This window comes from Salvelinus fontinalis, chromosome 27 (assembly GCF_029448725.1).
Source record: "Salvelinus fontinalis isolate EN_2023a chromosome 27, ASM2944872v1, whole genome shotgun sequence".
In the NCBI taxonomy this organism is placed as follows: domain Eukaryota; kingdom Metazoa; phylum Chordata; class Actinopteri; order Salmoniformes; family Salmonidae; genus Salvelinus; species Salvelinus fontinalis.
The window spans coordinates 19,378,192-19,392,474 of NC_074691.1; the positions used below are offsets into that span (position 1 = coordinate 19,378,192).

Here is a 14,283-nt window from a genome sequence, read left to right on the forward strand (position 1 = left end):
CACTTCAATTTAGCTGCCAAAATCCCCATGTAACAATTTCTGAGAATTGATTGAGTGCTCTTACGTATCCTTTATAAAATCGTATTTTTTCTAAGTAGGCCTAATATTGAATTGGATTGCTTCTACTTCATGATAAAATACAGTACAGCCTTCATTGGTTGAAAAAAAATACAACATTGAATAAATTAGGATAAATTAAACCAATAAATTACATAAAATCTGCAAGACAAATAGACACCAACAACAACAGAAAAAAAGCTCAAATCAGCCATATTTGATTTTTATTTTTTCTATAACTTACTAAACTCTGTATGTAACAAATTACACTGTATATATGAGCCATGGTAATTTCAGATGGAATTACTGCACTAGGTCTGAATAATAATGTTATTCAAAAAGCATAAACAAAACGCTATATACAACATATTGCTAAATAATACAAAGGCAGTATTTATCACTTTAAATTCCACGTCATTGATATTTACAAAAGAAGAGCCCCCCGAAAAACTACTAGTGAAACCATTGAGAAACAGACCCCCTTTAAGCAGGTCATAAAATTAATGGAAATTTACTTCGCAAACACACACACACGTCGCCCAGCCGTTAATGAGAATCATTTACATTTTGGGATGGTACTCACAGGGGTGGGGGAGAGTACCATCCCAAAATGTAAGCCTCCGTGTTGAGAATTGTGTCACTCACTGGTTCACAGGTTCTCATTCTCACACACAAACACACACGCATGCATGCACACACACAGTCACAGCAACTGTGCATGGAACCTCAACATTATCTTAGCCCTTTTCCACAAAGATGACAACTCTTGTTAAATCTGTATACCCCCAGCATTTAGACTAGTTCTATTATATCCCATACACACAATGCATAGTGTAGGGTAACTGACTGCTGTACAGTATGTTTACAGTAGTGTTTCCCCCTCCACTCCTACACCAGTAGTCTATGGGGACAGTAAGTTCCAGTTTTTCTCTCACTAAAGTCTCTCTTGGTTCGTAAAGAGGGAGACACCAATGCCATTGTGTGGGCCAGTCTGGATCCACTGCCAACAGGGAACTATGACATCATAATGAAGGGACAAATACGCCATGTTCTGTCAGCAGAAAGGGGATGCTGACTCAGATTGAAGGGCATCTCCCATAGAGGGGAACGTATATTCCCTTCAGGGCATGGCGGGGCGTTCTTTGGGGAAGACAGGTTGGAGAGCATGTAGTGAGAGTCTATATCATACCTCACTCGCTCTCTCTGTCTCTCTATTTGTCATCCCTCCCTCCCGCTCTCCCCTTCCAAGCCATGTTAGACTCGGGAGCGATAGTTCCCTTCTTCAACATGTACAGTTACAGCATCACATTTCATGGGGCCCAAAAAGGATTCAGAAACACAAGTCTGTTTTTATCTCCAAAACACACCCAATACAAAATGCAAATAAATCAAATGAAAAGTCTTCACAAAACCTGCACAAACTACTTCTATTGCTTGTATTCTACTTTTAAGAGACCAACAAATCGCTTTTTTCCGTAACAGATCGGGAAAAAGTAAGAAATCACAAAAAATACTCTCAAAACGTCATGCTTCATGACACAATTCCTGACAGAGATCCTTCCCAAAAGTTCACTCCTATTAGCTTTTTTGTAATAAATTTGTATTTTACAATTTAAAAAAAGATATATATGCAGTTCGATATCAATTGAAACCAAACAAAGATCCTTATAATCCAGTTAAAGAAGAGTTGTTATTACCCAGCAGTAATCTGTTTGGAAATAAGAGTCAGGAATAATCTGTTCAGCTGCACAATGCACAGGAACTCCTTCTTAGGGTGGGGTTGTAGGGGGGAAGGGAGAGGGGATGGGGGGTGATATTAATCCGTGTATCAGATAAAAGTGTCCTTCCTATCCTTTGTTTTGTGTTACAGGTTCTTTTAAGCCTTTGGCTGGTGCTTTGAAACACAGACAAACCCATCATCCCCGCTCTCAGGACTTGGATCTTAAGAAGAACTGTGTCTGCGGGTGAACATAATGAAGGGAGTAGCTCTCCGCCTTTCTCTCCTCCTTTTGTCAGGCGCTTTGTGCCGCCTTTACAAGTCAGCAGGTTAACCTGCTTCTTTTCATCTTGTGACACACCAAACCAAAGCCGACGTGGCTGAGGTCGGGGCGATGACCAGCGAGCACGCACACACACACACACACACACACACACACACACACACACACACACACACACACACACACACACACACACACACACACACACACACACACACACACACACACACACACACACACACACATAGCACACACATGCACGTACGCACATGCACGCACTCACTCACACACAGTAGCCTATGTGATCTTTCAGTGCTTAGAATGTACTTCAAAGGACAAGTAACTACTAGTTGCTACATTGTATTAGTAGTCAGTGCAGGTAGCTTCAGACAAAACAAGATAACAGGATTCAACTAGATCAAAATGTTGAATGTCAACGTATTTCACTGGTATGAATCAAGGAATGGTGTTTATGTATGAATGTATCAATAACTGAATAAACTGTGCATAGGGACTCTCATGGAATTATACTGTATCATTGTCAGAATCTGTAAGTATACATTCTATAGATGCACCTGTTTGGAATTGAGAGGATCATGTGAGTTTTGTTCCATGTTTAGGGTCTTTGGGCTCTATTGAATTTGTTTTGCTGAAGCGTTACAGAATGCAAGATAGAAATTTAAAGGTAATTTCCTATTGAGCTGACATCTGCAGTGCGGGAACATTGCCTTTAAATTTCAATCACGCTGTAACGCTGAATTTCCACAGACAGATTGAATAGAGCCCTTTTGTCTCTGTCTTTCTGGTTCTGAGAGGTTCATTTCCCTCTAGGCTGAGTGGTGACCTCTAACCTTGCATTGTTCAGGGAGAAAGGAGCAGCTAGCACTGAGCCAGGTGAATATTGCAGAGAAGAAGACATAGGAGAGGAAAGGTGTCTGTGTCCATACAATTACTATTAATGAACATCTGTGTGTCTCTATTCTCTCCGTTTTTGCCTGACCTTGTGAGCTGACAAGGTAATACTCGAGGACACCGTTTTAGGCTATAGCTAGAATCTTTTTTTTCTGGTCAGCTGACATGGTCTGGAAAATATACATCTCTTCCTCCCATCTCTCCTCACTCCCTCTAACATTTGGCTATCTATTCATTTATTTACCTAGCTATCTATTCGTTTAACTGCTTTTAAATACAATTCCATCAAATTTTAGTACAGTGCTTTGTAGTAAAATATTAAAATAAACTTTTAATTTGCTTAGAAAGTAGCTTCATATTTTTTCTCATAGTTAACCTTGTCATTAGCTTCATCACAGAATGAACGAGTTTTACTATTTATGTTGCTGAGATAAATTGCATTGCAAGAAGCCATTATCACAGAGAAAACTGTGGCCTTCCCAGTTCCACTTTATTTTCCAGTCCTTTTATTAAACCCCTATGTTTACTTGGTATTAAAGTACCTGGTACTGTTAATGGTAACAACAGAACAATGAGCTAATAATTATACTTTAGTTTGTCTGGGATTTATGCACCACTGTATACCATTTAATCCCTGGTCATAACCACATCTCCTTCATTTTGAATAAATGAAGTAGCAGTAAGTAGCTTCCGCTCCTCATTGGACTGTAAAATAAAGCATTACCGCCTTCCCTTTCATCCACACATGCCATGTCCCACCAACTGTGTAGTATGTATGAATGAATGATGAAATCCTGAATGAATGGCCCGTAAATGTGCGACATTGCTATTTCAACGCTGGAGTCGATGTGGATGGCCTTGAAACAATGACGAGTCATAAAGTCAGACAGTAACCGGTCTGTCTTAATGCACTCAACAGCGCCAAAAGGTTACACGCTGCATGTTTCTGTGTGTGTGTGTTTCTCTGTGCGCGTGTGGTATGTATTTGTGTGTGTGTGTGTGTGTGTGTGTGTGTGTGTGTGTGTGTGTGTGTGTGTGTGTGTGTGTGTGTGTGTGTGTGTGTGTGTGTGTGTGTGTGTGTGTGTGTGCCGCTGCCTACAGACCTCTGCATTTGTGCACTGCCACTGGTTGCACCATGTGCTCTTCCAAACCAACACCTCTTCAGTTTTACAGCATTGTTTTCTATTTGTGTAAAGCCTAGGGTTGAGACTCATGTTCCCCTTCTGTTTTTACTTGAGCCCCAGGACTGAGGCCTACTCCCTCCTCCAGTGTCTGCCTTATCAGCAGAGAAGATCAAGCACAACTTGGACCCACACAAACAGACAGAGGGGGGGATGGGGGATATGAAATGAAATGAGAAAGAGGCTTATGCCTAAATTGCTCAGAGAAAAGTAATTATATGTAGAGAATTTATACTCTTTCGGAATATTAATAATAATTTATTTTCTGTAACGTTGTCAAGAGACAAACAAATCTGTGCCAATCTTTAGCAAGCAATGATGACAAATAATAATAATAACAACAACAGGAATAATAATATACACTCAATAAACACAATACTCTACTCGCAGAAAACACACTTCAAAACATCATGGTAGAGCTCTGGACTGGCTGATACCAGTCCAGTTAAGTATACCAGTCCAGACCAGTACTAGTTTTCCAGACCAGTACTAGTAGTCCAGACCAGTATACCAGTCCAGACCAGTACTAGTTTTCCAGACCAGTATACCAGTCCAAACCAGTAGCAGTAGTACAGACCAGTATACCAGTTCAGACCAGTAGTAGTAGTCCAGACCAGTATACCAGTCCAGACCAGTATACCAGTCCAGACCAGTATACCAGTCCAGACCAGCATACCAGTCCAGGCCAGTACTAGTAGTCCAGACCAGTATACCAGTCCAAACCAGTAGCAGTAGTACAGACCAGTATACCAGTTCAGACCAGTAGTAGTAGTCCAGACCAGTATACCAGTCCAGACCAGTAGCAGTAGTCCAGACCAGTATACCAGTTCAGACCAGTAGTAGTAGTCCAGACCAGTCCAGACCAGTAGTAGTAGTCCAGACCAGTATACCAGTCCAAACCAGTAGCAGTAGTCCAGACCAGTCCTAGTAGTCCAGTATAGTCCAGCAGTTAATAAAGTCATTAGGCTGCAGGCAGCATGGTGTAGTGTGTTGTCCTCCCTGGGACAGCCATAGTAGTGGGAACCGCCTATTAGGGAGCAACCTTGCACAGTGGGGTGAGCCTATTGAGCACCCCACTAACATAGGGCCCCTCTGTAGTGTAGTGGCCAAAGTCTATTGGTGACCACACTAGGATTGTAGGGTCCTCCTTAGAGTAGGTAGGGTACAGGCTAGTGGGAAGCCCCTCCCTGCGCATAGTGGGGATCCCTCCCTAGTGTTTCTAGTCAATCAGGGCAGATAGGTCAGGGTTCACACAGTCCAAAACACCCAATAGGATCAACGTCTCTTCAGATCAGCAGAATCATTTAAAAAACAAATAATAATCCTAATCATGGGAATAATAACAACAACACAATAGTTAGATCATTTAGGAACAGCCCAGTAGGCTTCAGATGGGGAGGAATGCTACTTCATACTTCATACATGAACAAAAAAACTGGAAAATCATAGAATAGGGAAAGAAATAAAATGATGAAAATCTGAAAAAGCAGAAAGCATCGGGCGGGGGGGCGGAGGCGGGGACGGGGCAGGGATGGTTACTCATGTAGAAGCTCCTGGAGACAGTTGGGTGATTTGAAGACCTCGGGCACATCGCTGTCCAGCTTGCAGATCACCTTGTAAATGGCTTTTTTCCAGGATGGGTCCACGTCTTTGCCTGCCACGATGGCATTGAAGAACTCACGCAGCGTGATCTGAGCCACCTCCAGGAACCGCTCTGGAACCTGCACCAACACAGACAGAAGACAGGGGGCGTTAGTTCAGGTTCTCCTGATGGCTTGAGCACAGTGAGAGCAACACCATAACAGTGGGTTTGATGACTACAACAGCCGTATACTGTATACTGAATATATGCATGAACTGTAACAAACATATTAGAATATTATCAGACCATAATATTTACTCCTTCGAATATTTATATATTTCTTAACTCCATTCTTTTACTTTTAGATGTGTGTATTGTTGTGTATTGTTAGATACTACTGCACTGTTGGAGCTAGAAACACAAGCGTTTCGATTCACCCACAATAACATCTGCTAAACGTGTATGTGACCAATTAAATGAATGAACGGTCTCACATTTTGCAAAAATTGTAGTTGTGGGAAGTCATTGTATCTGTTTTTATGTGAAACAGAATAAAGGGTTGAGTTAGTGGCTGTGATGAGAAGCCCTGTGGTGTTCTGTAATATTGTGTATCTCCTGCCTCTTCAGTCGCTACTTCCTTAAAAAGCCCACTGAAATCCACACTTGTATTGCGACTCATTTCTTGTCAATTCTGAGGTTTATATCACCACCTTCCTCCTCCCCCCAACTTCAGAAAGACGTCTTTATGAGTGTACTGTAAATCTGAACCCAAACAACCGCATGCAGGGAGCCTGAAAAGAGGAAGTGAAATGCTTTGGAAACACAGATACACAGGCTCTTTAGTGTCCCTCACAGCTCTGCTCACTGACACCACAGAGATTATTAGTCTGGCAAAGATCTGTGACACCTTCCACCGAGCCAGCACTCTCACACACATGCACGTCTGCACACATAGACACACACCTCTTGAGCCAAGGAGATGACACATCCCACACTGTGAGAGAGAGACATGACGCACACACGTGTGCATGCAGGCGTGCCCCCCACACACACACACACACACACACACACACACACACACACACACACACACACACACACACACACACACACACACACACACACACACACACACACACACACACACACACACACACACACACACACACACACAAACACACACAGCCCTGGTATATTTGGCTGAACCTCTCTCCTTCACTCAAAGCCCCAGAGCGATGCAGCCTTCAGGGGTCACCTGCTTGGATAATGCTGACTGCCTCCCTGCCTGTCCGCCTCCCTCTACAGCCACAGACCCACAAACACACACATATACACACACCACACACACACAGAAACACACACAGGCAGACACGCTCAGACACACTCACACACCCAGCAGCTTGCCCAAACGCCTGACTGTGTGCACTCGGCTCCTCTCCTCCTGTGTCCTGCAGATACTCATCAGGAGTGTCAGGACACAGCAAGGTTAGTGGCCACCAGAACACACCGGAACACACACACAGGCAGCACTGGACAGCCAAACACCCCCCTCAGGGTGATGAATGGAGTCTCTGTGTGTGTGTGTGTGTGTGTGTGTGTGTGTGTGTGTGTGTGTGTGTGTGTGTGTGTGTGTGTGTGTGTGTGTGTGTGTGTGTGTGTGTGTGTGTGTGTGTGTGTGTGTGTGTGTGTGTGTGTGTGTGTGTGTGTGTGTGTGTGTGTGTGTCCACTGCTCTGTGTGAAAAGGTGAATCATGAATAAGAAAGTGTATGACGGATTATTTGTTTTTGTAATTGTGTGCTAGAACAGTAGAAGTGTCATCCAGTCACAACAGTTCATTCAACCTACGGTAAAAACACCCCATCTTATTCATGTATAACTACTTAACGACACAATCTAAAAAATAGAGTCAATTCTGTTTTGGCTTGTGCCACTGAAAAACAGTGACACATTGACCTGGGAAGCAGCAGACTGTGACCCTATAGACACCAGCCCGGCAGGCAGGAAGGCAGGCAGCAGTCTAGTGCAGTGCGAGACGCAGGGAGTGCTGCATTACTAAGAATATTCCTGCATGGAATTTCTCCTGACGTTTTGACTATAAAAGGACAGTAAAATGCTGACTGCAAGGAGAAGGCAATGTCAAGGAGAAAAGGGTATTGGTATTTCAGATCCTCTTGACTGAGAGAGCGAGAGGGAGGGGGAGGGAGAGCCGAGGGACGGAGTGGTGAGGGAAGTAGAGAGAGGATGAGGGAGGAAGAGGGTGCAAGTGAGAAAGTAAAGACTGAATAGAAGCAGTGAAAGGGTGAGAGGAAAGGGTGAGAAGAGAGTGTGAGAGGAGAGGTTGAGAGGAGAGGGTGAGAGGAGAGGGAATGAGGAGAGGGTGAGAGGAGAGGGAGAGAGGAGAGGGTGAGAGGAGAGGGAGAGAGGAGAGTGTGAGAGGAGAGGTTGAGAGGAGAGGAGAGGATGAGAGGAGAGGGAATGAGGAGAGGGAGAGAGGAGAGGGAGAGAGGAGAGGTGAGAGGGGAGAGGGAGAGAGGAGAGGTGAGAGGAGAGGGTGAGAGGAGAGAGTGAGAGGAGAGGTTGAGAGGAGAGGGTGAGAGGAGAGGGAATGAGGAGAGGGTGAGAGGAGAGGGAGAGGGGAGATGAGAGGGAGAGAGGAGAGGGAGAGAGGAGAGGTGAGAGGGGAGAGGAGGAGGTGAGAGGAGAGGAGAGAGTGAGAGGAGAGGTTGAGAGGAGAGGGTGAGAGGAGAGGGAATGAGGAGAGGGTGAGAGGAGAGGGAGAGGGGAGAGGTTGGGATGAGAGGGAGAGAGGAGAGGGTGAGAGGAAAGGGAGAGAGTAGAGGGTGAGAGGATAGGGTGAGATGAGAGGGGAGAGGGAGAGAGGAGAGGTGAGAAGGGAGAGGGAGAGAGGAGAGGTGAGAGGGAGAGGGTGAGAGTGAGAGGAGAGGGTGAGAGGAGAGGTTGAGAGGAGAGGGTGAGAGGAGAGGTTGAGAGGAGAGGGTGAGACGAGAGGTTGAGAGGAGAGGGTGAGCGGAGAGGGTGAGAGGAGAGGGAGTGGGGAGAGGGTGAGAGGAGAGGGAGAGAGAAGAGGGAGAGAGGAGAGGATGGGATGAGAGGGAGAGGGAGAGAGGAAAGGGCGAGAGGAAAGGGAGAGAGTAGAGGGTGAGAGGAGAGGGTGAGATGAGAGGGAAAGGGGAGAGGGAGAGAGGAGAGGTGAGAGGGGGAGGGTGAGAGGAGAGGGTGAGAGGAGAGGGATAGAGAGAGGAGAGGGTGAGAGGAGAGGTGAGAGGAGAAAAGGAGAGGGTAAGAGGAGAGGGTAAGAGGAGAGGGATAGAGAGAGGAGAGGGTGAGAGGAGAGGTGAGAGGAGAAAAGGAGAGGGTAAGAGGAGAGGGTAAGAGGAGAGGGTGAGACAAGAGCGAGAGAAGAGAGGAGATAGGGTGAAAGGAGAGGGAGAGAGCAGAGGGATGAGAGGAGAGGGTGAGAGGAGAGAGTGAGAGGAGAGGGTGAGAGGAGAGGGAGAGGGATAGATGAGAGGGTGAGAGGAAGGGGTGAGAGGTGAAGATGAGAGGAGAGGGAGAGAGGAGAGTGTGAGAGGGAGAGAGGGTGAATGGAGAGAGTGTGAGAGGATAGGGTGAGAAGGAGGGTGAGAGGAGAGGGAGGGGAGAGGGTGAGAGGAGAGGGAGAGAGGAGAGGGTGAGAGGAGAGGGAAGGGAGAGGGTGAGGGGAGAGAGGAGAGGGAGAGTGGAGAGCGAGATGAGAGGGAGAGAGAAGAGGGTGAGAGGAGAGGGTAAGTGGAGAGGATGAGAGGAGAGGGAGAGGGAGAAAGGAGAGGGAGAGAGGAGAGGGAGAAAGGAGAGGGAGAGAGGAGAGGGAGAGAGGAGAAGAGAGGGAGAGAGGAGAGGGTGAGAAGGGAGAGGAGAGGGTGAGAAGGGAGAGGAGAGGGTGAGAGGAGAGGGTGAAAGGAGAGGGTGAGAGGAGAGGAGAGGGAGAGAGGAGTAGGAGAGGGTGAGAGGAGGGGAAGAGAGGAGAGGGAGGATAGGGTGAGAGGAGGGAGAAAGTAGAGGGAGAGAGGAGAGGGAGAGAGGAGAGGAAGAGAGAGAGGAGAGGGGGAGAGACAGTCATTAGAGGGAGAGAGGAGAGGGGGAGAGGAGAGAGAGGAGAGGTAGGAGAGGATGAGAGGAGAGGGAGATGTAAGTGGAGAGAGAAAGCAGGAGCAAGAGAGAGTGGGAGTTATTCTTGTCCCTGATCCCTTTGTCTGTAATTGTGTGTGTGTGTGTGTGTGTGTGTGTGTGTGTGTGTGTGTGTGTGTGTGTGTGTGTGTGTGTGTGTGTGTGTGTGTGTGTGTGTGTGCGTGCGTGTGCGTGTGCGTGTGCGCGTGCATGTGTGTGTGTGTACGAGCTGCCTGGTTGTCGTGGCCAGCAGAAAGCTTTAACTGTTTTGTCCCCCTTTCTGTCCCCTCTCCGTCCCCCCCTGCTTCCCCATCCCTCCCTCCCTCGGGTCAGCTGTTGGGCCTTTGTTCCAGAGGCATTGTGGGGGATTATCCTGTGTGGCTGCTCATTCGCTCGGTTGGCCGGTAAACAGGGCCAATCACAACGCTCACAATCCTTCATACATATTTCATAGGGCTTTTAACAACTTCTCGCTGTCCAAATGAAAGGAGGGCCCTACAAAGACACAGAGAGGAGAGAGTGATGTCTGAAAGAGGCTGGCAGAAAAGGTTGGGGGATAACAGAATAAAGGTAAAGAGAGAGAGAGGGGTGGGGAGAGGGGTGGAGGCTGAAAAAGGCAAATAGGGTGACTGAATGAAAGGAACGACGAATCTGAAGCTGACCTCTCTAAGTCAACCACAGACAGACAGACAGACAGACAGACAGACAGACAGACAGACCAGACACACACTCACACACACACACACACACACACACACACACACACACACACACACACACACACACACACACACACACACACACACACACACACACACACACACACACACACACACACAATGGTGCAGCACTGCGAGTCACATTCCCTTTCTGCTGATGAAGACATCAGACTTTCTGGAATATAAATGTTTTGTCCTGCCACTCAGTGTGTTCTGGACAGGGGAGTGAGGGGGGGGGGGGGGGGGGGGACAGAGGGATAGAGGATGGGAGAGAGGGAGGGAGAGAGGGAGACAGAGGGATAGAGGATGGGAGAGAGGGAGGGAGAGAGGGAGACAGAGGGATAGAGGATGGGAGAGAGGGAGGGAGAGAGGGAGACAGAGGGATAGAGGATGGGAGAGAGGGAGGGAGAGTGGGAGGGAGAGAGGGAGGGAGAGAGGGAGACAGAGTGATAGAGGATGGGAGAGAGGGAGGGAGAGGGGGAGACAGAGGGATAGAGGATGGGAGAGAGTGAGGGAGAGTGGGTGACAGAGGGATAGAGGATGGGAGAGAGGGAGGGAGAGAGGGAGACAGAGGGATAGAGGATGGGAGAGAGGGAGGGAGAGAGGGAGACAGAGGGATAGAGGATGAGAGAGAGGGAGGGAGAGAGGGAGACAGAGGGATAGAGGATGGGAGAGAGGGAGACAGAGGGATAGAGGATGGGAGAGAGGGAGGGAGAGAGGGAGACAGAGGGATAGAGGATGGGAGAGAGGGAGGGAGAGGGGGAGACAGAGGGATAGAGGATGAGAGAGAGGGAGGGAGAGTGGGAGACAGAGGGATAGAGGATGGGAGAGAGGGAGGGAGAGTGGGAGACAGAGGGATAGAGGATGGGAGAGAGGGAGGGAGAGAGGGAGACAGAGGGATAGAGGATGGGAGAGAGGGAGGGAGAGAGGGAGACAGAGGGATAGAGGATGAGAGAGAGGGAGGGAGAGAGGGAGACAGAGGGATAGAGGATGGGAGAGAGGGAGGGAGAGAGGGAGACAGAGGGATAGAGGATGGGAGAGAGGGAGGGAGAGTGGGAGACAGAGGGATAGAGGATGGGAGAGAGGGAGGGAGAGAGGGAGACAGAGGGATAGAGGATGGGAGAGAGGGAGGGAGAGTGGGAGGGAGAGGGATAGAGGATGGGAGAGAGGGAGGGAGAGAGGGAGACAGAGGGATAGAGGATGGGAGAGAGGGAGGGAGAGTGGGAGGGAGAGAGGGAGGGAGAGAGGGAGACAGAGGGATAGAGGATGGGAGAGAGGGAGGGAGAGAGGTAGACAGAGGGATAGAGGATGAGAGAGAGGGATGGAGAGAGGGAGACAGATGGATAGAGGATGGGAGAGAGGGAGGGAGAGTGAGAGGGAGAGGGATAGAGGATGGGAGAGAGGGAGACAGAGGGATAGAGGATGGGAGAGAGGGAGGGAGAGAGGGAGACAGAGGGATAGAGGATGGGAGAGAGGGAGAGAGAGAGGGAGACAGAGGGATAGAGGATGAGAGAGAGGGAGGGAGAGAGGGAGACAGAGGGATAGAGGATGGGAGAGAGGGAGGGAGAGTGGGAGACAGAGGGATAGAGGATGGGAGAGAGGGAGGGAGAGAGGGAGACAGAGGGATAGAGGATGGGAGAGAGGGAGGGAGAGAGGGAGACAGAGGGATAGAGGATGAGAGAGAGGGAGGGAGAGAGGGAGACAGAGGGATAGAGGATGGGAGAGAGGGAGGGAGAGAGGGAGACAGAGGGATAGAGGATGGGAGAGAGGGAGGGAGAGTGGGAGACAGAGGGATAGAGGATGGGAGAGAGGGAGGGAGAGAGGGAGACAGAGGGATAGAGGATGGGAGAGAGGGAGGGAGAGTGGGAGGGAGAGGGATAGAGGATGGGAGAGAGGGAGGGAGAGAGGGAGACAGAGGGATAGAGGATGGGAGAGAGGGAGGGAGAGTGGGAGGGAGAGAGGGAGGGAGAGAGGGAGACAGAGGGATAGAGGATGGGAGAGAGGGAGGGAGAGAGGTAGACAGAGGGATAGAGGATGAGAGAGAGGGATGGAGAGAGGGAGACAGATGGATAGAGGATGGGAGAGAGGGAGGGAGAGTGAGAGGGAGAGGGATAGAGGATGGGAGAGAGGGAGACAGAGGGATAGAGGATGGGAGAGAGGGAGGGAGAGAGGGAGACAGAGGGATAGAGGATGGGAGAGAGGGAGAGAGAGAGGGAGACAGAGGGATAGAGGATGAGAGAGAGGGAGGGAGAGAGGGAGACAGAGGGATAGAGGATGGGAGAGAGGGAGGGAGAGTGGGAGGGAGAGGGATAGAGGATGGGAGAGAGGGAGGGAGAGAGGGAGACAGAGGGATAGAGGATGGGAGAGAGGGAGGGAGAGAGGGAGACAGAGGGATAGAGGATGGGAGAGAGGGAGGGAGAGTGGGAGGGAGAGGGATAGAGGATGGGAGAGAGGGAGGGAGAGTGGGAGACAGAGGGATAGAGGATGGGAGAGAGGGAGGGAGAGAGGGAGACAGAGGGATAGAGGATGGGAGAGAGGGAGGGAGAGTGGGAGGGAGAGGGATAGAGGATGGGAGAGAGGGAGGGAGAGAGGGAGGGAGAGAGGGAGACAGAGGGATAGAGGATGGGAGAGAGGGAGGGAGAGAGGTAGACAGAGGGATAGAGGATGAGAGAGAGGGATGGAGAGAGGGAGACAGATGGATAGAGGATGGGAGAGAGGGAGGGAGAGTGAGAGGGAGAGGGATAGAGGATGGGAGAGAGGGAGACAGAGTGATAGAGGATGGGAGAGAGGGAGGGAGAGGGGGAGACAGAGGGATAGAGGATGGGAGAGAGTGAGGGAGAGTGGGTGACAGAGGGATAGAGGATGGGAGAGAGGGAGGGAGAGAGGGAGACAGAGGGATAGAGGATGGGAGAGGGAGACAGAGGGATAGAGGATGAGAGAAAGGGAGGGAGAGAGGGAGACAGAGGGATAGAGGATGGGAGAGAGGGAGGGAGAGAGGGAGGGAGGGAGAGAGGGAGGGAGAGAGGGAGGGAGAGTGGGGGGGAGAGAGGGAGGGAGAGAGGGAGGGAGAGTGGGAGACAGAGGGATAGAGGATGAGAGAGAGGCAGGGAGAGAGGGAGACAGAGGGATAGAGGATGGGAGAGAGGGAGGGAGAGAGGGAGGGAGAGAGAGGTGGGGCAGTGAAAGTGTCCAAAACAAGAGCTTTCATAAAAAGAGATACCATGCTGCTCTTCCCCAGTTTAACACAATATGACAAGAGGAAAGGAAAAGAGATACATGCTGCTCTTCCCCAGTGTAACACAATATGACAAGAGGAAAGGAAAAGAGAGGGAGAGATAGAGAAAGGAAGAACAAAAAAAAGTGTTGGCAAAATCAAGGCGCTAATATTTTACCCAGCATTCATTCAATTCAATTCAATTCAATTCAAGGGGCTTTATTGGCATGGGAAACATTCATCATTCATCTCACTGTGTACTCTCTCTCGCTCACACACACACATACACAGACTGATCACTAGAATAGCCAGCAATTTCGGACGTTTGAGGGGGTCCCCAGAATGTCTATACACGCCTTCCTCGATACTCACAGTGTTGTTTTTTACCATTACACAGCAGTGGGCCTCTAACGCTCGGAGCGCGCTGCTTAGACCACTGCACTACCACAGT

General features: G+C 49.1%; 1 protein-coding gene across 1 annotated transcript in view; it reads right to left on the reverse strand.

The window, feature by feature from the left end:
* Positions 1 to 249: 249 nt before the first annotated feature.
* The window catches only part of LOC129825241 (prospero homeobox protein 1-like), a 45,224-nt gene continuing 31,190 nt past the window's right edge, over positions 250 to 14,283 (reverse strand). Inside the window, exon 5 of the mRNA XM_055885165.1 lies at positions 250 to 5,871. Within this exon, the coding sequence (XP_055741140.1) occupies positions 5,686 to 5,871 (186 nt within the window). The 3' untranslated portion in view covers positions 250 to 5,685. The remainder of the gene's footprint in view (positions 5,872 to 14,283) is intronic.